We start from the raw sequence: 26,017 nt of genomic DNA on the forward strand, positions 1-26,017 counted from the left end.
ACTTTTTACGTAGGGTAGTGACACGTTATTTTAAAGCGAGTTTCGGCGACAAGTCGTTCATTTTGTCTTGCCATAGAGAAAAATGTAAATTGAAAGCTACTACATACACAATGCTATTTGAAATCGCCTGTAGTCCCAAAATGCACAGAGACCCTTTATCAGAAACAGCATGGTTATTCAGAAGTAGTGAAAATCTGCACTAGCAAAACACACAAGGGGATTGGTATCTGAGATAGTATTCAAATTCTTGTGTGCGTGGCATGTTGTAAGTAAGAGAGTACTATGTACGTAATTTCTAGGGCGCCAATTTCCCATTCTTTGTTCCAGCTACTACACACTCACTCATCATTCGCATATATAGGCACAATATTCGTGCGACAATACGCTGTTGAAAATGCCTTTCTTAAAGCATTTGTTTGACACCGATAGGCTCATTGATCTTGTTGAAGAATGTCCAGCCATGTGGGCAGAGAAAGCACCGTGGTGCACTATGGGATGCAAATCATTCTGAAGCTGACTGAAATCTTTTCTTGCTTTGCATAAAGACGATTGCCTTGTCGTGGAACCTTGCGTTTTAAAAATCTCGGGCGACAAATCTCACTGTGTGTCACTACCCTTACAAGGAGTTTTGTGCCTTTTACCTTTCATATGACTCCACATAGAAAAATATTTTTTGCATATTCAAAATGGATACATTTCAAAAAGAAAATATATTTAATTCATACCTACACAGTTACCCATTTACCATGTAAAGTTTAATTCTGTTGATTGAGCATCTACAAATAAACTACTACTTGGCATTAAACATCCTATTTTATATGAGAAATGTTTGCATTGTTATTTTCCATTGTAATAACTAATCCCATTGTATTGTACACAGCTTGTTTTATGTGCTGTGTAAACAAATCCTAATCCATTTGAATGGCTGCTCCATGGCTAAACAGCAGTTTATTTAAATAAACTCTTGTAGTGTTTCTGCATACCTATAAAACACTTTCTTCTTTTGGTGTTGCTTGTCCTTTAAGTGCCATTTGTCAGTTTAAAACTACTACTACCTTTTAAAGGAACAGTTTAACACCAAACATGAAAGCGTTTTAAAGTAATTAACATATAATATAATATCATTAATTGTCTATCTACTTTCTATGGTATGTAGATTTTACCTCAATCTGATTGAGCAGCAGTGTTGACTATACTGAAGGGTTTCGCTGAAAGACTATTTCTGTCTGAATAAACTAGTAGTTCAGTTATATACCAATATACCTTCTCTGGGATACTATAGGAAACGTAATTATAATCAATATACTCAATGTATTAAGTGACATGGATATGGTGTTTATGGTTTTTAATATATTTGCATGGCTAATGAAATTGTAATAAAGATTGCATTTTATAATCCTACGGTGTGGTTCTATTTAGAGAATAAGGCTGGGAGCCAATAGCTCTTTTTCCTTTAAATACTGTGTATGTGTTGGAAGTAAGTTAGCCTATGATTAAGTGTCCTTGAGGGTCACGAAACACGCCAGGCTTTTATTTTTGTATACATAATGTAAAATAAAGACTTTTTGTACTATTTAAATATTTCTGCTCCTGGATTCTACTGACTGACTGATTTTGGTGTTCCGGAATGGTGCCTGCCCGCTATTCAACTATTCTGTGTGTTGTTTCCCTTTGCTGAAGGTCTGGGGCATGAGCACTTGGACCCACCGTGGAAAGCGGTAAGCTTGTCCTTTTATTCATAAAATCCATGCTTCCTATGGTTTTAACTTATAGTAGCCATACCTCTAGTCTACAAAAAATTATTTAAACATTAGTTAAACCCAATAGGCTGGTTTTGCCTCCATTAAGGATTAATTATATCTTAGCTGGCATCAAATACAAGGTACTGTTTTATTATTACAGAGAAAAAGGAAATCATTTTTTAAAATTATTTGATTTAAATGGAGTCTATGGGAGATGGCCTTTCCGTAAGTCGGAGGGTTTCCAGACAACAGATTCCATGCTGCTTGTATAGAAAAGTCCAATACAGTCCTCTAATGAAATCCATATTTGAAAAAGGTCTCTCACTGAAAACTGTAGCTATTTTATTAAATGCTTTACATTTAAAATTGTATTTATGATTACTGATTCATATGATTCATAGTTTGGGATGCAAACTACTTAATTTTCTCATGCACGAGACTGTTGTGCATTGCACCAAACTCATGTAAGGTTACCTGTTCATCACTTCTGTGATAGTCATGGTCTTCTTCCTGCTTTTCTTCTGTGGTTTCTTTATTTGTGTGTTCCTCTGCTTTTGTTTCACCTAGCAGCACAGAAAAAAACGATCAGCCTTCAAAACAACATTAAGATTGAATTTCTTCCCATGGCTGTAAGGATAAGCATCACAAGTCCCTGCCACATGACTGGTCCCTGAAAAGCTCCAGTGTTTCTCTGGGGGCCACATACTAGGGGCCAATTTTCATTCTAAGGTTTGAGCTCATCCTCGCACCTGGATTCTGATCTCTCTAATTGAAAGTGCTACAATATAACATCTCTCTCTACAAACGGAACTCCAGTACTTGTACTGTTAGTAAGATTATATTCTACAACACTTATTTTTAATGTACATTAAAACACTAGGTAGAAAAACAGTACTACATTGTAAATTGTATTGTTTCTTCAATAAAAGCCATGTCTGAATCAAGCTTAAGAAACTAACCATTTCTGTGGACTTCTACGTGTTGCTTTGCAGTACAGATTTCTGCTTTGATGTCTCCTGGTACTTCCATACCAAGTTTGTGATAAAATTCCCTCTGTTTACACATTTCCACTGTTAAAAGGTAAGATCATTATTGTTAAAATCATGGCTAACTCTCCACAATGCAAAATAAAAACAACACATTAAAATAGTTTTTTACATGGCTTGTGTACATGCAACACAGTGAGTTTAGTGCATACTGGAGTATTTTAGACATCATACAGTGATATCTGAAGAAGGAAAAATATGTCTTGTTATGGAATTATCTGCATTTGATATTGTCACAAAACATGGGTGGCTACATAATAATAATAAGCTAAAATGTACCATGAAATGTTATATATTTCACAAGACTGCCATTGTATAACCAAAGTGTTTGTTGGGTTTAGTTGGGGTAAAGCACAAAAGTTAAAATTGAGAATGAAAATGTGATATCCTGATGCCTGCTCAACAGTTAGGGTCAAGGACTCATTATATATATCTTCACAGTTTCCGCCAAATTCCCAACATCAATTTATTTGAATCCCTGGAGGCCTTCCACGGTTTTACAGCTCATATAATTTGAACTCCACGGGTGCAGAAAGCAAGAAGCTTTAAAATTTAAAGCATGCATCTCTGAGAGCAAAACAGAATAAGAGAGATTTGCTTAAACCACAGGGTGTTATAGTGCAGAACAGCTGGTGGGCTACTAGGGTGATATTTCTGGCATAACCCTCTATAATAAATTTTTAAAAATCAATCAATTTGGATGGTATAGAACAAAATACAAATTAAAGATTGCTACATGTTAGAGATCGCCAAGCCAAAGGTCTTCAAACATTTTGGGGTTAGCATGCCCCCCTGTTTGAGGTGCAGCATTTGTTCTGTTTGCTCATAACAGAAACATTGAAATATGAAACAGTTTGTAAGCATTCACCCCAAATCTCATTCCAACTATCCATTGGGATGGGGTCCTCATCCATGCTTTGAAAACCATTGCTTTAGGATAATATTCCATATTCCATGGATTATACAATACTTAAATCCAAAAAAATATTATGAAAACGGTAGCCCTTTAATTAAATGGCTGCTCCTATATTCTGTTTGTTCCATCCCATGCCCTGCAAAGAAATAATCATAATCAAATACCTTCTTGGAGACCGGGCACAAGTTTATAAACGATATCTTGCATTGTTCGGTCATGACTGCAAAGATAAAAAGAAATATACATATAAGAATGACTTCACAGCTATAGTATTGAAGTCTTTAATGAACAGACTAAGAAATAAATGCCCTAATAGTAAAGACATACTACTATCTACTGGACATTACAAGAAGAAAATCAACTTAAAAACAGGAAGAGAATAGTGCCCACTTGGAAAAATATTCCTCTATTAGGCCATTGTGTTAATGTAAAAAAAATGTATTGTCACTGCACATGACAACCTCCTGAAGCAAAACATAATAATCATCTACCTACCAACATCCTTGTTATGGCACATATCGCATATGTATATATAATAATGTGACAACAGATCCCTGGTTCCAATTTATTTTCCAGACAATTAGAATAAGAAACAACAGTGGTGAGTTATAAGGTAAGAGTAGTAAAGCAGACCTAGAGGTCATGGATTCATTCAAAGAAAGTGTTTATGTGCAGTGGTTCATCTCACACAATTAAATCGGCTGTAGGCAGTGTGATACCCCTACTATAGCATTATAGGAAACGGTGACAGGTGGAAAGTTCTATAAAACATCACTGGGCTCTAAATGAAAATGGACCATTTCTGTATCCCAGTGAACCAGGTAATATTCAGATGGGTCACAGTTGGCCATGGGCTGGTCCATTCAGCCTGACTATTTGCGCTGCTACCTCAGCCCCAGATAAGCAGCTGCACATGCACCGCCAGACTTTGAAAGAATTTTGGCAGGAGATAAGGCACAACAACATGAAAAGGACACCCAAAATAAAGGTGCAGTTGAATAGCATGTGAATCCTTCTTCTCTACCCTGATCCTCCACACTCCCCTTATGAAACACAGCAGGTGAGCCTCTGTGAAGCAAAACCTCCTGATATGAACACACAGTATGAAGGAGATGTGTCCATTTGCTTTTCTGTCCTCATTCCCTTGCCACATTTGTGAGGATCCTGAGAGCTGCAGTACAACTTTAGTTAAAGATCTACAGATGGGTAGATAATGCAGGGTTTCCGATGGCAGCTCAAGGCTCCAGCTACCTATTTATCTTGCTGGTCACATCCCTAGAGTTGAACTGGCCCGTCAGGGTACCAGAGAATCTCCCAGCGGTTCCATGCCCCATTGGGCCCCAGTGTGGGATAATTCCCTTCAGCCTTTTTCTTCTTTCCACCAAAAGCTTTTATAACCTGCAGACCTTTTAATGGTGTAAGCCCTGATGTCAGGAACCGATGAGGTCCAGTCTGCAGCTGGTGATGCAGACCCCATTACAGAAGGAGGTGGTTTCCTTCCTTATTTTATATTACACTGAACTCAATTATAATTGCCATTATTATGAGTAATCAAATTAAGTTTATCAAAAAATTCTACATATGTGCCATCACTGAAACAGTGTTTCCATGTTGTCCATGTAAGATAAGTCACTTTTTCTATTTTCTATTCAGTAGCTTGGTTTTAAGCTTTTGATATCATATACTGCCTTGAAGGGCCTTAACTTCTGACCAAATGAAGCACAATAAAATGTACCCATTCACAGGCATATTGCTTGACTCTACTAGTAAACCAGACCTGGTAAACATTCTGGGCAGAATATGCAAATTTGACACATAAGTCAAATATGCCATGTTTCATTAACCTCTCTGTGTTATTTATAGAATTTAGATTATCTACTAATGTCTCTTCAGGCGTATCTTAAAGAGAAAAATGCACCAACACGGTACTCTTTCATAGCTTATTATTCAATCTACAGTGTGAACAAACATGTTGCAAGACAAGAATATACCAATGCCAAGAACAAGAAATCCTCCTTGGTACTTACCCTATATACTGTAGTGGATGGCTCTGATGAATGACAATTCTACATGTGGGGCAGGTGTTATTTTCTTCCAGATATTTCACCAAACAACTTCTGCAAACTGAAGAGAAGCAAGCACATTTAGACCTTTTTAACAAACATGTTTAATTGTATTTATTTTCTTTTTAAATAAAAGACAATGCCAGTGCAGCTGTTAAAGCCTGGAAATTATTAAAAACAATCCCAGGACATTCAGTCTTTTTTCCCCCTGTATTAATATTTAAAACTAAAAATCTCATTAACAAATTGGTCTAATTAAAATTGCTTTTTTTGGCTACCATCTATGTATTTTCCATGTACAATTCAGGGCCGCCTGTTGTGCATTTATAGGCCATTTGCAGTCAGACACTGCCATCTATCAGTCAGTTTGGTGGTATCACAAAAAAGCTTTAGCTATATATACAGGAAAGATCAGAACATGTAGGGTTATAATCATAGACTTATACGTTAAGAAAAATCTATAGTCCGAAAAGCCTCTAAGATTATCTTATAAACTTTAAACTTCTCTTCAGGGTTGATTGAACAATTTTTTTTTGTTGCAATATCTTATACCCCATACAAAATCTAGGTGGCCATTAAGCAGGGCTTTGGAGTTGCTACATAAATCTTCTAACACCAAAAACCGAAAGTGTATCAAAGTAATTAAAATACAATATACCGTTGCTCTGCACTGGTAAAAGCTGTGTGTTTGCTTCAGAAAGACTACTATAGTTTATATAAACAAGCTGCTGTGTAGCCATGGGGACAGCCATTCAAGCTGCTAGAAAAAAGGAGAAAAGGCACAGGTTACATAGCACATAAACTAATAAAACACCATTGTATTGGACAGGGCTTATTGGTTATGTGCTATGTAATTTGTGCCTTTTCTCCTTTTTTCCAGCATGGCTACACAGGAACATATTTATATAAACTATAGTAGTCTTTCTGAAGCAAACACACAGCATTTACCAGTGCAGGGCAACCATATATTATAGGTTAATTACAGTATATTATAGGTTAATTACTTGTTCCTTTAATATACAATTGTATTTTCCATGTTAAGTACACAACATACAAGGCATTTTATCACTGCCAAAGCTCAAAAATATAAACCACATCCTTTGGAAATTCTAAACCAAACACAATTGGAAAACCTAACAACTTATATATTCTATAAACCTGGCATATAGCTGTAGAATAGCTGTTAAATACAATCCAATATTAACTAAAGTATTGTTCTTAGAAATAGAATTGCTTCTGCCAGATCCTCCTTCATAGAGACGTTTAAATCTGATTTGATTATTTTCAGTGCTTGTATTTAAAGTTATTAGGAGTCAGAACATTTTTGGTGACTTCGACTCCAGATACCCAAAATTACAACTGACTCCATAGTTTTGTCATTAAGAAACTATGTCCTGCTGCAAAAAAATAATGTTGCCAACTTTTTTTTTTTTTAAAGATATTTTTAAGAATGCTGTAGAACATTTCTTATCAGGAAACCCAATATCCAGAAAGTTCTGAATTATAGAAAGGCCATCTCCCATAGACACAAATTTACTTTTTTCTCTGTTATACTGAAAAAGTGCCTTGTACTGATCCTAACTAAACTGCATGAATGCCAAAACAATCTAATTGGGATTATTTACTGTTTAAATGTTTTTTTAGTAGACAAGGTAAGGTTAATAAAATAATAGAAAAAACACTTATTCATTAAAATGAATGATCTAGATCAGTGCTGTCCAACTTCTGTGGTACAGAGGGCCGTCATTGTTCTGGTCTACCTGGTGGAGGACCAATAATCGAAGCCAATGTTGACCATTCCCTGTTTTTAAACCGAACCAACTATTAACGACACACATTACCACAAGAACTTTAAGGGCAATGGCACACCAGGAGATTAATCACTAGCAATAAATGTCTACTTCTGCTGGCGACTTATCTCCTGAATTCTCCAGTAGAAGCTTTCCCATAGACAATAATGTGAATCGCTGGTGGTAAAACCCATATGTCGCTTAATATAATTAAGTTGTTATATTAAGTGTCTCCCAAAATTACTTGAAATTGTTACACTAAACTGTTAAACTTTAAGGGCAGAGACACACGTGGAGATTCGGGGAGATGTAGTTACCAGGCGACAAATCGCCTGCTCTTCGGGCGACTAATCTCCCCGAACTGCCTTCCTGCCGGCTAGACCCTTAAATCCATAAGCCTTTTCCTCCCCTGTGGATAATACAGCAACCCCCAGTACATGATAAAACACTTTAGGGGCCCCTAACAACAATTTCCAAATGCTAACAAGTATGTATGGCACACCCAATGGGCATAGGGTAGGCAGAGTATGGCACACACAGGGAGCATAGGGCAAGCAGAATATGGCACACACAGGGAGCACAGGGCAGGCAGAGTATGGCAGGCAGAATACAATAGGAGACAAGGAAGTCTATCATGGACAGTTCATACTGTGCTACATACAATCACACAATACTGGTTGTGTGAACAATTTGGGCACTTTCAGGCAGACTTTCATGTGGAGGGGGGACACACGGGGTGGGTCTCTATTTGGACAGCACTGTTCTAGATAATATGTCATATCTATATATCTTACTAAGCATTGCCAGGATAAGATGGATTTCTAGTTCTGCATGAAACATCATATTTGTTTCCAATAAATCCTTCCAGGCTACAATGCAAACCTAGCCAAGCTTCATTCTTTTTCATCTATTTTTTGGGAAGTGTTTAAATATCAGTCCATGGCCAGATGTTCTACATCACTCCTCTAATAACCAGATTACAGTACCAAGGGACAAATGTATGGATCAACACAATTTGGTTGCCACTTGTGGCAAATATTTTAATTTATTTGCTTTTATAAACTCAAAACTGAGGAAATGTTGCTGTAATAATCTCTACAAAGCTACTCTAGAGTAATGGGTGCTTAGAGGAGGTAGAACAAGGATATTGTCTTGGTATGATCCACACTTTAGGCAAGGTTGCCATCACTTCTGGGCTGATCCAATTGTTTGGTCCGAGTATCCCAATGATGGGAACCCAGACATTGTAGCAAGGACCACATCAACAAGCTGATGCAGCCCCTGCCCCAACAGCATTTTTAAATCTGCCTGATCAACGGGTCCAATTTTCTGCATACCTCTAAAATACATTTTAGTGTGATATAGAGTGATATTTTGAGACAATTTGCAATTGTTTTTTATTATTTAATTATTTGGTTTTTTTTGAGTTATGAAGCTTTTTATTCAGCTACTCTCCAGTTTGCAATTTCAGTAATCTGATTGCTAGGGTCCAAATTGATTTGAAAAAGAGACTGGAATGTGAATAGGAGAGGTCTGAATAGAAAGAAGTGTAATAAAAAGTTGCAACAACACATTTGTAGCTTTACAGAGCATTTGTTTTTTAGATGGGGTCAGTGACTACGATTTGAATGCTAGAGTCAGAAGAAGAACACAAATAATTCAAAAACTAAAGCAAATAAATAATGCAGACCACTTGAAAAATTGCTTAGAATAGGCCATTCTATAACATACTAAAAGTGAACCACCCCTTTAAGCAGTGCAATATGCATAATTAACTGAAGGCATTTAGCAGAATGGAAGATACAGGAATTGAAAGTGTAGCGCTAAAGTAAACTGATTTGCGTGAGGGCAGTTTTAGCTACTTTCCTTTGTGGGCTGATACCACCGATGAGCACTCTTTCTTAGGGGCAAGCCCTCGCAACACGGTGGAGGCAGGGTATAGTGTAACTGTAACTGGGTGCGATAGTACAATGATGGGCGCCAGTAGTTCTTTAACGGTTGAACATAGAACTGTATTTATTGAACAATAGCACATAGATCATTCAGCACATTGATCCACAATGGAGTATAGAATATACACAGCAGCATAAAGGAAGCATATACTCAGAGCACGTATAGGCTGAATCCCCACAGGCTAGGGAATATACAGCAGAGAGTAAGTTGACAGCATGTGATGGGTATTGCCCAGTTTTCAGGATATCTTCCAGTGGCAGACTAGGGGAATTCCTACCATTCCTATCTCAACACTTTAGTCCTTACTCCGGGTCAGTAATACCCTGGGATCTTAATCCCTCTAATCTCCTCGGCGGAGCCTTGAGCTGCTCCACTAAGTAACCTCTCTATCACTCCTAGAGTGATCTATAATTGAGTATAGCTGTCTAATTACTAGGGCCAAGGTGCCTAGGGTCGACACTACCCATTCCCTTTCAGCCTGCTTGGTTGGGCTAAAGCAATGGACCCAGACCTCATGGTTCCTAAACCTTTTATACTCTGGCACAGTGCCATCTGGTGTACACTGTGTGAACTACAGGGGTTACATAAGCACAAGGTCCCCATAAGGAACTCTTAGGCGTTTTTATATATTTTTATATGTTTGCAGGGCCAAGCAGGCAGCTCCCCTTTGTTTTCCTGCCAAATTGGTCTTTTTAGTTGATGGACAATTCGCACGGTCGTACGATCGTTCAGAGATAATCGTGGTCTCACGATGATGATCGGATCTTTTAAAAATCTCAACATCTATGGCCAGCTTTAGAGAAGTGGATCTGCTCCCTGCCCCTGCTCCATTGATCTGAATCTGATTAGCCTGTGTACACACACAGCAGAGAGTAGTGGAGGTCAGTCTGAAATGACTCCTTTTGGGCTGACCTTCGCGGTATCTGTCTGTGTGTGTGTGTGTGTGTGTGTGTGTGTGTGTATGTGTGTCTGTGTGTGTGTCGGTATGTGTGTCGGTGTGGGTCTGTGTTTTTCTGCAGGCTGAGAGCAGCTGAGCCTTCAGCCTGTGTCCATAGCTTAAAGTTAATAAAGCAATAGTCAAGTATAGCTATGGACCCTAGTTATTAGACAAAATCACACTCCAACCTGGGTGTAACACGCAACATGCAAGTGCAATATTTTGCCATACTCTTGTTATTGTCTTTCAAAGTACCTTTTTACACGGTCTGACCACTGAGTCCACAAATATAGGAGGGATAGAGAGATATTCCAACGAAGGACTTCCACTTCCTTTGTAGGAATCCTGTCCTAATTCTGGCAAAACAAATTTCTGTACACTTCTCTGTTAAGCATCTGAGATTTGAGTACATGGATAACATGACGTTTTATGAACTCATAACAGAGCTTGCCAAATTTTGGATGGCAATGGGATCCATTTTAAACACACATGTATATAAGCACATCCCTTATGGACATGGTTCGTTTGAGAGACGGGTCTTTCTGGTAAATTAGCGGTGTACCCTATAAAGAGAGATGTACACTGTGAAATGATTACAATTTCTAGAGAACATACTTACAGGTATGTAAGCACTCTGTTACAGTAGTAGCATCGATAAGATATCCATTGCACAAGCGACATGTTATATGGGCGTTGATATCCCAAAGTTTTATCTTTCGAGTCAGCATCTTTGGTGTCTGCAAAAGAAAGATATTTTGATGAGAAAACCCATCAAGGAAAAAAACTGATCTAAAAATCATACAAAAAAGGTTCATTAGACACCAATAATCCCTGGTTTTGAATCAAAAACCTGTTTGTAAAGAGAAATATCCCTCAAGTAAAGCTCTCATTTTGTTTTTGTAGAGGGATACTGGCATAACTATTTTTTTATACTTTAAACTACTGTAGCGATTTCTTTAACAAAAGAGACAGAACCAAAAATAATAATCAAAAAATTATTATTCAGACCCTTGCTCACGTCTCAATGTTACCAAATAAATCCTACCCTGAAATTTTCTTCTGTATGATAAATCTCCTCCTCATGCCCATGTGGCAAATCATATAAAACAAATGAAACATTCCTTTAAAGTATACACGAATCAAGGGGAAAAAAAACAGTCATGAAACAATTTAAACAAATGTAAAAGATTCCATTTTAGTGTTGTGCTCACATGGTGGCAGCATTGGCAAAGTTATCCTACTCCTACAGTATACATCACTTTCGCTCCTCTGTATCTTTTCACAAAACATTTTGATCTAGACTGCAAGATTTTAGATATTATGGTGAACAGACCAGAAGAGTATCCATTAGACCAATTAGCCGGTGGTAGAATTTATAATATTTATTTAAAAAAAATTTAAAAAAAAAAAAAACTTGTAAAGGATTTTATAAAGAACAAAGAATGTGATCCTGCTCATTTTCCATAGACTAACAGGGCTGTTTTCTTCAGCTGACAATTTAGTCCTTTGTCCTTGAAATATAAATATATAGAATATATTCTCATTATACAAAGTGCATGAGAAATGCAAAGTAATGCTCTACTGGTAAAGGAGGAAATGACCTGTTTGGCAGTTCCCCTTAGGGTGGGGGAAGGGTGACAGGTCTGAAGTCCTATAGTGCTATTATTCCTCGTTTGGCCTCTTGTTTTGGTGTCTGCTCACTCATTCAGCTTTATATGTTCCCTGAGCATAGATTTTACATTCACTCCTGCACACACTGCTCATGTTCATGCTCAAATTCATCTCCTGCCATTACTCAGGATGGACTTCTGCTCTATTAAACCACAAAAACTTAAAAGTACAGTAACATAAAAACAGGAAGGGGGTTATTTATTAAACTTCAAAAACTTAAGGCTTTTTGGGGAAAAAACAGAGTTTTTCGAGATTTATTACACCCCTTTGCTGCAAAAAGCCTGAATCCGAAAATCTGACATCTCACACCTGTTGAGGTCCAGCTTTTTCGGGGGAAAAAAATGTAAAAAAAAAAAAAAAAATCACGCTTTTCAGGAGAGAAGCCCGATAAATAATGTACAATTTGGGTTTTCGCTTGATTTTTTTTCTAGTTTTTTACCAATCCAATTAGATCGAGTTAATTTATTAATAAATAAGGCAAAAATGGGCATGTGAGTTTGGTCGAGCTTTTTTTATTGGGACAATGAGGTCATTTCAGATTTTAGCAAATAAGCCAAGTGTTTTAACGTAATTAAAATAGACTGTACTATATATAGCCCTACACTTGTGTGATTGCTTCAGAAACACTACTATAGTTATATATTTTAATAAGCTGCTGGGTAGCAGTGGGAGCAGCTATTCAGAGGCTCAGGTTACACAGCAGATAGTAGATATATATTCTACAGAGCTTATCCGTTATCCACTATTTAACCTGTGCCATTTCTCCCGCCAGCAGTTTGTTACATGTACACAAAATAGTAGAGTTTCTGAAGCAAACTGTTTAACCAGTGCAGGGCAACAGTAAATTATACTGTGATTATTTTAAAACATTTTTTATTTTTGGTGTTACTGTTCTGTTTCACTGCTTCCTCTGGGGGCAAAAAATGCTACTTTTCCCAACTAAGTAATACGCACCTGTATTTCTTTAGCCAAATAAAACTGACATTATCAATCATAATCACCAAGTGGTGGTTCATAATGTTTGGCACCCCCAAGTGATTTAACATTTCCTTCTCCTTTAACAGAATTGCTTATAAACTTAAAACAAATCGTATGTATATGCTTTTTACTAAGGATGAGCTTCTATAGAGCCCCTTGTGTTTGGAAGCCAGGATAGTGTCTGTGAATGTGTGGACATATCTTATTCCTCACAACAGAAGGAGGGGGTGGGTGAGAAAAACTTTAGAATAAGGTACAGATTCAACACTCAAATTGGCTTTGTTTATAAGAATTTTAAAGTGTTTAGAAATCAAATCCCAAACAGAAATTTGAAGGGATTGATTCCATAGGTAGATCAAGAACAGGAAGGAACTAATCTCCTTAGCTGTGTTGAAAAAGCATTTAATAGACGGCAGACTCAGAGCCTTCAGATTACTTTTGAGCTGCCATCTTTAATAAAATCCTCATTAAGTTCTTAAAAACAGGATTATCTATGGAAAAATTAGCTATAATTACCCAGTGGATGGCGTTAGCAGAGAATTAAAATATTTTGGGCACCTGTGTGGTTCACAGAGCTTTGCATAGGCTAATGTGATGGCGTGAAGTAATTACTAGTTACTAACCAGGGCTAACCTGTACCACTTGTATTATTTCATTTACACCACATGTGATATTCCAGTTAGAGCAGCGGAGACCCAAAAAGAAGGGAAGAAGCTTTAGTCAGTAGTGAAACACAGGCACACTCACAGTTATATCATCTGATGACAGGGCTGGACAAATAATCAAATATTCTTTCTTGCAAAGTTAAGACAAACCCTCTGGTGCTGTCACGGTGGTGGGGGGACCATAAGGTGAATAACTATGGAAGAAGGTGCAGTTCTTCATTTGTTTCCCTTTTCTAGACCCACCGACCACTAGATTTGTGGAGAGACCTGCAGACCCTGCAGTTTTTACTTTCCAGTCAATATGTGATCTACAGTGGGTGGCAGGTGCTATCTAAATAGCTATAAAAGCTTCCAATGTCACCACAAAGCATTCTGTTGGCACTATACATTGACAAACTGCCTAACGTTGTTCCTAATGGATTTAGAGAAACCACAAAAAAACTTAACGGTGGTGCAATAACAAGGCCAAAATTAAAAATTTAGCATTTTACAGGCAAAACAGCCCAGCAAGACAGGGAGGAATGGTGTCTTTTAGTTGTCTACTCCTTAAATAATATATTAAAAAAAAGGAATGCAGCAGCATTCTAAACAGCGTTCTTTTAGAAATTACTGCAAGCTTCACTTAGTTTAGTTGCTAAATTCAGATTTATAATTACAAAAACTAACAATAAGCCATTATTAATGGGCAGGTGTTGGTTCACATGACAGATTACATACAGGAGGCTACAACCAAAGAGGGAAAATGTAATTCATCAGGAATTAAAATTAGTACTAGAAAGGCATAGCTGGTGTATGCAGATGAAAATATCTCATTTGGTTGTTATAGGTACTGGGATACAAAGTGGAAATGTTTTATTTAGATGTTTTTAAATATTCTCATTTGGTTCTCTGGTTCTATTATTTGACCAATACCACCTTTTATAGCCTGTTTCTAACATTTATGTTAATAGTGTCCCTGCCTTTATAATCAGTCCAGGGATAAGGAATACACCTCACTGACTTAGGCAATATAAACTCTTTTTCAGAACATGAATCATATCATAATTGCAAGGTCCTTTTTTCCACACCGACAACCTCAGAAGCAGACAGAACCATGGGGCCTATGAAGATCCAAATTACGGAAAGATCCATTATCCGGAATACCCCAGGTCCCAAGCATTCTGGATAACAGGTCCCATACCTGTACAAAAAAAATCTAACAAAATAACTGCCTTTTGCACAATTTCTGCATGTACTAGAGATAGACATGATGTCTGGTTATTTTATAGAGTGAGCTCTAATACATCTTCTAGGCAAAATGGGTCCCCCTATAAGATATATTGGATCGAACTGTCAATGAATATCTGACACCCAACTCCTGCATGAAGACAGAATGAAGGGAAACTGAGAGAGGAATATAAACTTGATTATTTCAGAAACAGTGCAGCACTTTTAATTGAATATATTTAGAAAGTTTCTTATATCAGTATGATGAAACTTATATTAAATTTTAATTTTCATGATAACTTTAACTTTTAGTATGAGGTAGAGAGTGATATTCTGAGAAGCAATTGGTTTTCATTTCTTATTATTTGTGTTTTTTAATTTTTTTTTAGTTATTTAGCTTTTTATTCAGCAGTTCTCCAGTTTGAAATTTCAGCAATCTGGTTGCTAGGGTCCAAATTACCCAAGCAACCATATACTGATTTGAATAAGGGACTGGAATATGAATAGGAGAGGGCCTGAATAGAAAGATGAGTGGGTGGGGCTTTTTCAGCAAGACGAACATGCACAAATGCTATCACTGTGCGTCTTTCCTTGGAACCCTGTCTCACATCCACAAAGCAAAAGGTGTCTTGTTTACTCTACTTGGAGTTTGCAAGCAGATTTATGAGACATATACTTTTGCATACTGGCTTGAACACCAAAATAAGTAATAGACTATAAAACTATACTTTACTTCCCCATTCACAGGTAGATCTTGGTAGATATTGACACAGCCTCTGACTAAACCATTCACTTTCCCATTTAATACTTGTTTGAGTAATCTACTTGTGTATGCATGATCCATTCAAGGCACATATACATAGTACATAATGAGACTAGGGTTAACCCTTTTTTCTACATGGACAACAAGGTCACCTGGCATCACCCATTTGCATTTCCTCCTATGGATGGGGCCACAAGGGCAAGTCTGAAGGTGTGTGCCTTAAAGGAGAACTAAACCCTAAAAATGAATATGGTTAAACATGCCATGTTTTGTACTGAACTTATCGTACCAGCTAAAGTTTCAGCGTCTCAATAGCATCAATGATCCAGGACTTCAAACTTGTCACAGGGGGTCACCATACTGGAAAGTGTCTGCGACACTCACATGCTCAGTGGGCTCTGAGCAGCTGCTGAGAAGCTAAGCTTAGGGGTTGTCACAAATTTACATGTAGGAAATGAGGGTTGTCTGTAATAGAAGCTTCAGGGCTGATTATTAAATTCTGATGCTAATTGCACTGTTTTTTTTATCCGATATAGTAATTATCTGTATTCAGTACTAATCAGCCTCATAATCTGTATTGAGTATTAATCAGCCTCATATTGTGACATTTCTATTCTGAATAAACAGCATATTTTGAGTCGTCCCCAAGCTCAATAAGTGACAGCAGCACAGAGCATGTGCAGTGAATCAGCAGAAAAGAAGATGGGGAGCAACTGGGGCATATTTGGGGAAACAGATCTTCCCTGCTAAAGGGCTGTGGTTGCCTTGGGCTGGAAAAGAAGCCCAAAACATAATGTAGAAGATTTATAGCCTACCTCTTTAGTTAGGCTTTAAGTTCTCCTTAAAGCATGACAAGGCTATTGAATTTTGTGACAAATGTGGAACTCAACTACCCGTCTATATACAAAACAATATCACTTTCAACATAAGAATTAACGGATTTTTCATAGTATGGGATCTACTATCTTTACAAATATATAACCAGTATATGCTATGTGTAGATGTGTTGAAAGAGCTTACCACTGTACACGGTAGGCAAAACTGGCTTAACGACCAATATCTGGCCAGAAGCGGAGTAGATATGTTCAGATCTTAAAAAAAACAAATCCGATTTGTTTAGGTCCCTCTGGCCTGGGTGGTGGGCTTATTAAGTGGGCAAATGATCAGGTTTTTCCATGTATGACAGCTTTACATGAAGAATTGTCATATATGCCCCATGTAGGGTTGCCGCATTTTCAATTGGGTGAATCCAGGCAGGGGGTGGGGGCGGATGAGGTTGTGGGGCTGGTGATGTCATAGGCGGGGCTGATGACATGGCAATCAGTGATTGGCTGATTGCCATGGTGTTAACTTTAATGTCCTGCCTGGATTTCCTAATTTAGAAATCCGGATAGGCAGTTTTCAAGCGGACACTAATTCATTTATAACAAACATGCCTTACAATATTTTCATAAACACAAATGGTTATAAACAGTACAGATACCTCTCCTTTCATACACAAAATATTTCAGCTAAAGTGGCTGAGCATAGACGTTACTCTTAAATGCATGCAAATCACACTCATTCATGCATTACCTCAGTAGGATGCTCGATTTCAATGTACATGATCATTTTGCTGCAACAACTTTACACAGTAACATTTAAGGCAACCAATTTGAGGCACGGGGCATAAAGTAAACAATCACATCTAAAATCACAGGCAAAAGAAATTACTGTTGATCCATACTGCTGGACTATTCCTATTGATACTTTTATTTTCAAGAATTTAGGGTTTGTCAGCAGCAGTTCCGTTACTGCCTGCAGCCAAAAACATTGCACTGAAAGCAGCTAATGTAACCTGTAGATCCCTATACCTTAGAGCAGGTATGTCAGATTCAGACAATGGGGAGGGCTGAACTGGAAGGAAAGCTACTGAGGCAGATTATTTGGCATCACTTTCTGTGATATCACTTCATGCCCTGCTCTTGAGGTTTAAACTGACAGAAGAAGTGAAATACAGAAGCCCATGTGTACACAATAGAAAGTAAGAAACTTGGCGTTTCATTTGACAGAGCAGCATTACTTTGAGGGTTTACTGGTGTATTTATATAGACCTTTCTGATAAAGCTTACTTATGTTTAACCTTCCCTTCTCCTTTAAGAGGGTAAACATCTGTGAGGGCTACAGCAAACCAAAACTGGGTCACATACTGAACAGAGACATAGGATTTTGTGTGATATGGGGGTGGGCTCATTTTTAAACTAAATATCAATGTGTATAAATGAGAAATGTACATAACCCCCCCCCCCCCCAGCAGCAGTTCACATCCAATATGAAATCAATTACCACTCGGGGTAATGAAGAGCATACTTCGGCTTTATGATCTATAATCTTCTTAAGTGCTAATGAGGAACAGCACTTGTCATGGCTACACTGATGCTTATCAGTTCAGGGGTTAACGTTTTATGTACTTTGCCAATACCGTTAAGTACAACATTAACACCCGCACAGTTATAAATATTATTTTCATTATTAAGGAAAAAATGTATAGGTAAATATCATGGAGTGAGCTTTTTTTGAATTTCTGGCCTGACCACTTTTAGCCTTGTAAAATCATGAACAGCTTAGGGCTGCTTGTAACATTGCAACCATAGTAACTATTCTATGCAGGCCCACCCTTGCTGGCTAAATTATATTTCCCATTATATGCTTATTACAATCAACAGAACATGTTGCCATGTGTACTTAACAATTTAGGTATCTGTCACATAACATGGCAGAGCTACAAGCACAGCAAAACGAATAACCAGAAGACTTAACATGCATGCAGAAAGATCAGGTCAATCTAAATACAGGTTTAGGATTGGTGATCCGGAAACCAGTTATCCAGAAAGCCCCAAATTACAGAAATGCCATCTCACATTACTCCATTTTATCCAAATTATCCAATTTTTAAAAATGATTGTTTTGCTCTGTAATAATAAAACAGTAGCGTGTACTTGATCCAAACAAAAGATATAATTAATCCTTATTGGAAGTAAAAACAGCCTATTGAGTTTATTTAATGTTTAATAACATTATAAAGATCCAAATTATGGAAAGATCCATTATCAGGAAATCCCCAGATCCCGAGAATTCTAGATAACAGATCCCATATCTGTACTAAACACATGGAGTACTCAACATTAGAGCCGACCCAAAGGTTCTGACAAGGACATATCAGAACACACATAAACATCATGCACATAATCCATGAGCACAGACAAATACAGGGTGTCTGGCTAAATATAATCTAAATATTAATCTAGCCCCCTTTAAAGGCACTTATTTTTTTTATTTTTTTTGGGTGGGGAGGGGGAGGGGGGAGATTTTGGTCAATTCTGAACGTGCAAATGTATTTTCCCAAGATTTCACTAAACCTATCAAGGAAAATTTAGTAATCAGTTGAATAACCTGGGCTTTATTCTTACAGCATAGAAATATTTATGACTTATCTGTGAAATAGGACATTGTAACATATCGTATTTTTTTCATTACAATTTTAAGGAGTCAGTACATATTTGCTGACTCTTACTCCAGGTACGCAAAATGACTTCAGAATCCAACTCAACAGCTCTGAATCTGTGGGACATACTACCTGGAGCAACATTTACCGTTCATACGAGTGAGGAAGGTCTAAAGGTGGCCATACACGGATAGATCCGCTCGTTTGGCGATGTCGCCAAACGAGCGGATCTCCCTCCGATATGCCCACCTTGAGGTGGGCAATATCGGGCTGATCCGATCGTGGGCCCTAGGGCCCAACGATCGGATCCTAGCGTTCGCCAAACGGGCGGTCGGATCGCGGGACCGCATCAACGAACAGATGCGGCCGCGATCCGACGGGATTTTTAATCCCATCCGATCGAGATCTGGCCGATCTCGATCGGGGAAGCCCGTCGGGGGCCCCCATACACGGGCCAATAAACTGCCGACTTGGTCTGTCGGCAGCTTTTATCGGCCCGTGTATGGCCACCTTAAGTGTCAATTTACAGTTTTGCAGTAACTCCCAACTGCAATATAAAAGGGATTGAATGAATCAAGAATCATGAGCTTTTGTCAACTCTAAAGGTGGAGGTATTAACACCTATATTCGCATCTAAATGTTATGTTTTGGATACCTAGATTGGCAGAATGAACCACAGAAATGCTAAACAAAATGGAGCTGGATGGACAACTGAAGAAATTACCACACTGAACAAAGAGTTTGCGTATACAGGTATGGTTGGTAGCTGTTATCCAGGATGCTTGCGACCTGGGGTTTTCTGGATAACAGATCTTTCTGTAATTTGAAACACTATACCTTAAATCTACTAAAGAATGTTTTAAACAGGCTCGTTTATGCTTTCAATAACGCTTGAATTTTAGTTGGTATCAAGTACAAGCTAGTGTTATATTATTACAGAGAAAAAGGAAATCACTTTTACAAATTAGAATTATTTGGATAAAATGGAGTCTATGGGAGACGGCCTTTCTATAATTCGGAGCTTTCTGGATGACAGGTCTCTGGATAATGTATCCCATACCTGTATTTAAGATGTGGTGGCTCACGTGTGAGTTTACATGCTAGAATTGCTTTTCCACGTAAAGCAAATACAGCCATGCGGACTTAGAACAAACACTTGGGATCTGAATTGTTACATCTTCAAATTTTCAAGAACCCAAAGTTTAAAAAAGTATTGCCTTGTCCTTTAAAGTAACCAAGCACCTGTATCTGACAAACAAAATTTAGAGTTTGCCAGCATTCTTTGCTACTACATTTTCAGGAGTGACATGTACAAGATGGCAGAGCTTGTGGCTCAATACACTAAGGGGAAAACCCCACTAGATTCGGTTTGTAGAAGGGCAAATGTACAATTAAAGAAGCTGCACAGTTCTGCAATGAGGACTGCACATTCTCTATGCCCAGGGCAGGGGAAGAGAAACATGAATAACTGGAGTGGCACACATTTGTAAAATAACCAAAAATCCTTTCCCATTTAATGAACTTAACACGTGCCTTTCCTTGTAGCACAGACTTTCACCATAGGAATCTATAGAATCAAAGCTTGCTTCAAGTTGCTCATGCAATATGGCCCTATATTTCTGTAACAATGAGAAGACAAAACGTTAGCTACGTGGTTCTGTATGTTTCACTGCCCAGCACAGCACATGTTCATTGATCTCTTCTCTGTACCCACAGGGTAGGAGACTAATGCAAAACACAAAAGTGGGGGGGGGGGGGGTTGGTTTTGACCTATTTTCTTGCCTCAGTTTAGCATCAGACTCAGTCATTGTGCATACAGACCCACAGACAACTAAAAGATCAGTCAATATCTGCAATGAAATGCATGCAGTCTCCAAGCAGTGCAGTCTGGCTAAAAGTATAAAGGAGTGCCCCTAACTAATCTGCTGATCTGATCAAATTAGTCCAACAAAACTTCCAAATAAACACAAATGCTCTGTAAATATATTCTTATTTTGACTTCTAATTACTCATCATTATATTCAAGCTTCTCCTATTCATATTCAAGTCTCTTATTCAAATCAATGCATGGTTGCTAGGGTAATTGGACCCTAGCAACCAGATTGCTGAAATTGCAAACTGGAAAGCTGCTGAATGAAAAGCTAAATATTATTAAAAAATAATAAAAAATCAAACCAATTGCAAATTGTCTCAAAATATCACTCATTTTGCATTATCATATAAAAAGCAAACACCTTTAAGAATTATCAATATGTATTTATAAAGTGCAACCTATTTTGGAGCGCTATCCAGAATGCTCGGTACCTGGGGTTTTCCGGATAACGGATGTTTCATAATTTGGATATTCATACCTTAAGCCTACTAAAAATTCATGTAAACATTAAATATACCAGATAGACTGGTTTTGCTTACAATAAGGATTAGTTATATCTTCATTTGGATCAAGTACAAGGTGCTGTTTTATTATTAAAGAGAAAAAGGAAATCAATTTAAAAAATGTGGATTATTTGGAAAAAAATTGAGTCTATAAAAGATGGCCTTTACGTAATTCCGAGCTTTCAGAATAATGGGTTTCTGGATAACTGATCCCACTATACCTGTACTAGTATAGGTTCTTTTATACACAATGCTTGGGAATAAGGGGATGTCTGGATAAGGGGGAGGGGTCTTTCCATAATTTGGGTCTTCATCCCTTATGTTAAAAGTTCTGAGTGTGTCCAGTTGAGCAGACCTGTGCCTCACCAAAATCCCCTGACCTGCAACCCAGCAAGCCTGCACTTGCCACCCCACTATGTCCCTGCCCAGACTTGCTACCTGATTCCACCCGCAATGAGTTTACTTACTACCCAACAACCCACAAAACTGATGAGTGATGTCACTTTGAACTGGAAGTGATGTCACTCTGGAGGTGGATCAACCAGGTTAAGGAGAAAAATTGCTTGAGTAGAGTAGGTCAGAGTAGGTGGGATGGATAAGACCTGCAGTTTAGCTGGATACCCAGGCAGGGTACATGCACGTCTGGCTGGTTAATTTGGAACTTCTTAACTGAAACCGACCACTTTACGGGTACCAAGCCCACTGTGAAAAATCATTTCAACATAAAATAGGATTGTTTTGCCACCAATATTGATTCATGCAATTTAGTTGTGATCAAGTAACAGGTACTGTTTTATTATTACAGATAAAAAGGAAATCATTCTTTAAAATTTTGAATTATTTGATTAAAATGGAGTCTATGAGAAATGACCTTGCTGTAATTCAGTGCTTTCCAGATTTCAGGTTTCCAGATAACAGATCCTATACTTGTACAATAAATGGGTGTGTACAAAAACTGATACAATAGGGATCTGCCCAATATAATATATGCATTTTTTATGGTGAAAAGCACATGATGTGTGCAGATGCTGTGAGAAAATTCCTAATGTAGCATAGCCAATTGCAAAATCTCCCTTCAGTGTTTAAACAGAAATATCAACTAACCACATGTCTTTAGGGTTATAACGACCCGCTCTGGGCATTAGACCAAACTTGCCTTTTTATCGGTGTACCCATGCAATGAATATTTGGTGCTTTCCACCACATGGCAAGGCAGGCGTTCATTGATTCTAGTCTTCACTGTAGCAATATACTTATGTTGATTGCATATAAAATTCAACTCTATGAGGGCAAACCCTGGGGTTGTTCACCTTTTTGTTAACTTTTAGTTTTAATTTTTTTCTTATTTTGTGGTTTTTGAGTTACATAGCTATTTATTCAGCAACTCTCCAGTTTGCCCTTTCAGAAATTTGGTTGCTAGAGTCCAAATTACGCTATGAACCATGCACTGATTTGAATAAGATACTGGAATATGAATGAAAGAGGGCCTGAATAATAACAAGTAATAACAATACATTTGTAGCTTTACAGAGTATTTGTTTTTTATATGGGTCAATGACCTGCCACTCGAATACTGGAAAGAGTCAGAAGAAGGCAGCAAATAATTTAAAAAACTATAAATAATAAAGGAGACCAATTGAAAAGTTGCATACAATTAACATACTAAAATTTAACTTAAAGGTGAATCACATCTTAACATAACACGTAGAGAGAAACTTTTGAGACACAAGGAGGGAGCAGGGCCATTTGAGAGAGGTAGGGTTTTCTTCTTCATGTTGGGTAGACAATACTTTACACCTGATCCCAACTAATACAACATTATTCCTTACTGAAGAAAAAATAAATCTTATTGAGTTTATTTATTGTTGAAATTATACTTTAGTAGAAAAGATCCAAAGTACGGAATGATCCTTTATCCAGAATACCCCAGGCCCTTAGCATTCTGGATAACAGGTCCCATACCTGTATTAACAAAGACAGTAAGTCTAGGTTATCGACACTAACCAGATATATGAGGACAGGCATAAGTTAATTAATTTATATTTAGGGTGGCTGCAAAATTCCTGGCCTCTGCTTTCTGCCTAACAACTAAAGTTAGTATGTTTGAACAAGCAAAAAACCATATTCCTACCAAGACAAATTGATTAAAAAAATGACTTTCACTGTATACTGAATTAAGTTGTTAAGGCTAACGACAGACCAGGCCATTTCATCATCTATTTGTGTAGGCTAGGAAACAGCCCTCGCTCACATCTTCGCTCTCCTGCATCTGCACCTGGAGCCACTGTGTCAGCTTCAGTTCAGATACACTGAGCAGACTTTGTAGCCAAAATAAATACCGGGCTAACACAGTGGCTCTAGGTGCAAACACAGATGAGGGCAGATCTGAGGAGCTGTTTTGCGGCCTACTCAAATACATGGGCTGATAAACAGCCAGGTTTGGGATTAGCCTTGTAGTATTCTGTAAATGTGAACTTTGGGATTGTACAACAGGTTGAAGGTGAAAGTCAAGTAACATACTGTAGAGTGTATTTAAAAGGCATTTATGTAATTTCATAAAATGGCAGTAGATAGCAATGTGGGTATTTGAAATTTAAGGAAATCAATATGTTTTTATTTATGATACCTTTGTTGATCTTAAATGTGGGCCTGATGGATAACTTTTTATAGGTGATCGGGTCACCTGTTTAGTCCTCAGATAAGTCATCTCATTATTTTTTTCCAGTGTGATGCCTCATCTCTTAAATCATTTAATTTTTACGTAATAAAAGTCACTAAATTTGCCAAGGGGCACTAACCCATAGCAACCAATAAGCAGGTAGCATTTATTAGTCACCTGTTAAAAAGCAAACATATTATTGGTTGCTATGGATACTGCTCCTGGGCAAAATTAGTGTATTTTATAACACATGGGGGAAAGGATTGGCAAATAAAGATTCAAAATTCAAGGGACACAATTCCAAGGGACTACCTTGGTTGCAACATTGTCCCCAACACACAAAGATCAACACACAAATCCAATAGATCTGAAGTCAACCAAATGACCATCTTACTAGGGGGCCCAGCTGCACTAAGCAACCAGTGACCATAACCATCCTATTCCAAACAGATATTTCATTTGGCAAAGATTTCATTTGGGCCCACACATTAGCCCAGTGTAACCAGCATAAGGTACACATAGCATCTGTGATGTGTTTGATATGCAACAGCCTTGCACTTGTCATGAGATGTAGTTATATGAGGTCACTGCACAGCAACAAACAAGTAAAATGGAGCACATTAGACACAATAGGGCAAGACCAAGACCCCCATGCACAATTTTCATGCATTCATCATAGATATATGTGTTCGTTGCCATGGGTACAGCCCTTCTGTGTAAAATGTGATCAGTTCACTTATGTGTTGCTGTGTGGTAACCAAACATATCAAGTAGATAATTTGCAGCATTGCTAAAGAACAGCATGCAGATTTTTTTCTAGGAAGCGATACTACTTTATTAAACATTATTACAATATTATGGAAAATGAAAGCCATTTTATACATTTAACAGCTTGTTTTATTACATTTCAGCTAAAACATTGACTACTACTTGAGTAACCCAGTCCTATTTAGGACATAACAGAACTGAATCTCTCTTTTAAAAACAGGGGACTACGGTAATACTCGCTAGCTCCTTGGTTGATGCTGAGTTACAGAACATGGACAAATTTAGAGCCTTTTATTACATAACCACAGCTCCTTAGTTTGTTTTCATTATATAATTTACTAAAATCAATGCCTACAATGCCAACAATACAGTATCAAGAGTTTCTGTATCATTGTTGGTAAATTCCAATGGCTTGATGCCTCCACCTATGTGCCCTAACCACCAATTATACAATTCAGCAGTGTGTAGCTTGGAAAAGGGATTATTAAAAAATACAGCAATTCTCATTGATTCCAAAGACCTAAATTTTAATGTAGTTTATTTCTCATAAAAATGTCAGTATTGGTTTAGCCACACAAGCTAATTCCTAAAGGAAATATAGTTTAGCTCACATCCAATTCCCCTGTCACACGACATTCGGCTACATGCCATAAAAGCACACATTACCGAACTAAAAATGTAATTATATAGATCTTTTTTATCAAAATAAAACATATTTTTCATAAGATAAAGTTTGAATTTCAGCCACAATCACTACAAAATCATACCACATACCAGCACACAGCAAATATGCAGTCAGATTAAAATGAAAGACTGTGTTCCAGTTTAGGTATTGTAATAAAAGTCACACAGTTGCTAAACTGGAGGTCTGGGGCCTGCACCGCAATAGATAAATAAACCGAGTTGTCAACCCTGAGAAATTGGGTCCTGGGGATGTCCAATTTAATTGTGACAGTACATGTATGGGATCTGTTATCCATAAACCCATTAACCAGAAAAC

The 26,017-nt window shown here is 37.7% G+C and overlaps 1 protein-coding gene across 1 annotated transcript in view; it reads right to left on the reverse strand.

Moving 5' to 3' along the window:
* The window catches only part of LOC108713396 (polycomb group RING finger protein 3), a 38,621-nt gene that overhangs the window by 5,408 nt on the left and 7,196 nt on the right, over positions 1-26,017 (reverse strand). Inside the window, exons 2-6 of the mRNA XM_041562787.1 lie at positions 11,067-11,184; positions 5,732-5,828; positions 3,869-3,924; positions 2,702-2,812; positions 2,217-2,305 (exon numbers count right to left, since the gene is read on the reverse strand). Of these exons, the coding sequence (XP_041418721.1) occupies positions 2,217-2,305; positions 2,702-2,812; positions 3,869-3,924; positions 5,732-5,828; positions 11,067-11,175 (462 nt within the window). The 5' untranslated portion in view covers positions 11,176-11,184. The remainder of the gene's footprint in view (positions 1-2,216; positions 2,306-2,701; positions 2,813-3,868; positions 3,925-5,731; positions 5,829-11,066; positions 11,185-26,017) is intronic.

The sequence above is a fragment of the Xenopus laevis genome, chromosome 1L (assembly GCF_017654675.1).
Source record: "Xenopus laevis strain J_2021 chromosome 1L, Xenopus_laevis_v10.1, whole genome shotgun sequence".
In the NCBI taxonomy this organism is placed as follows: domain Eukaryota; kingdom Metazoa; phylum Chordata; class Amphibia; order Anura; family Pipidae; genus Xenopus; species Xenopus laevis.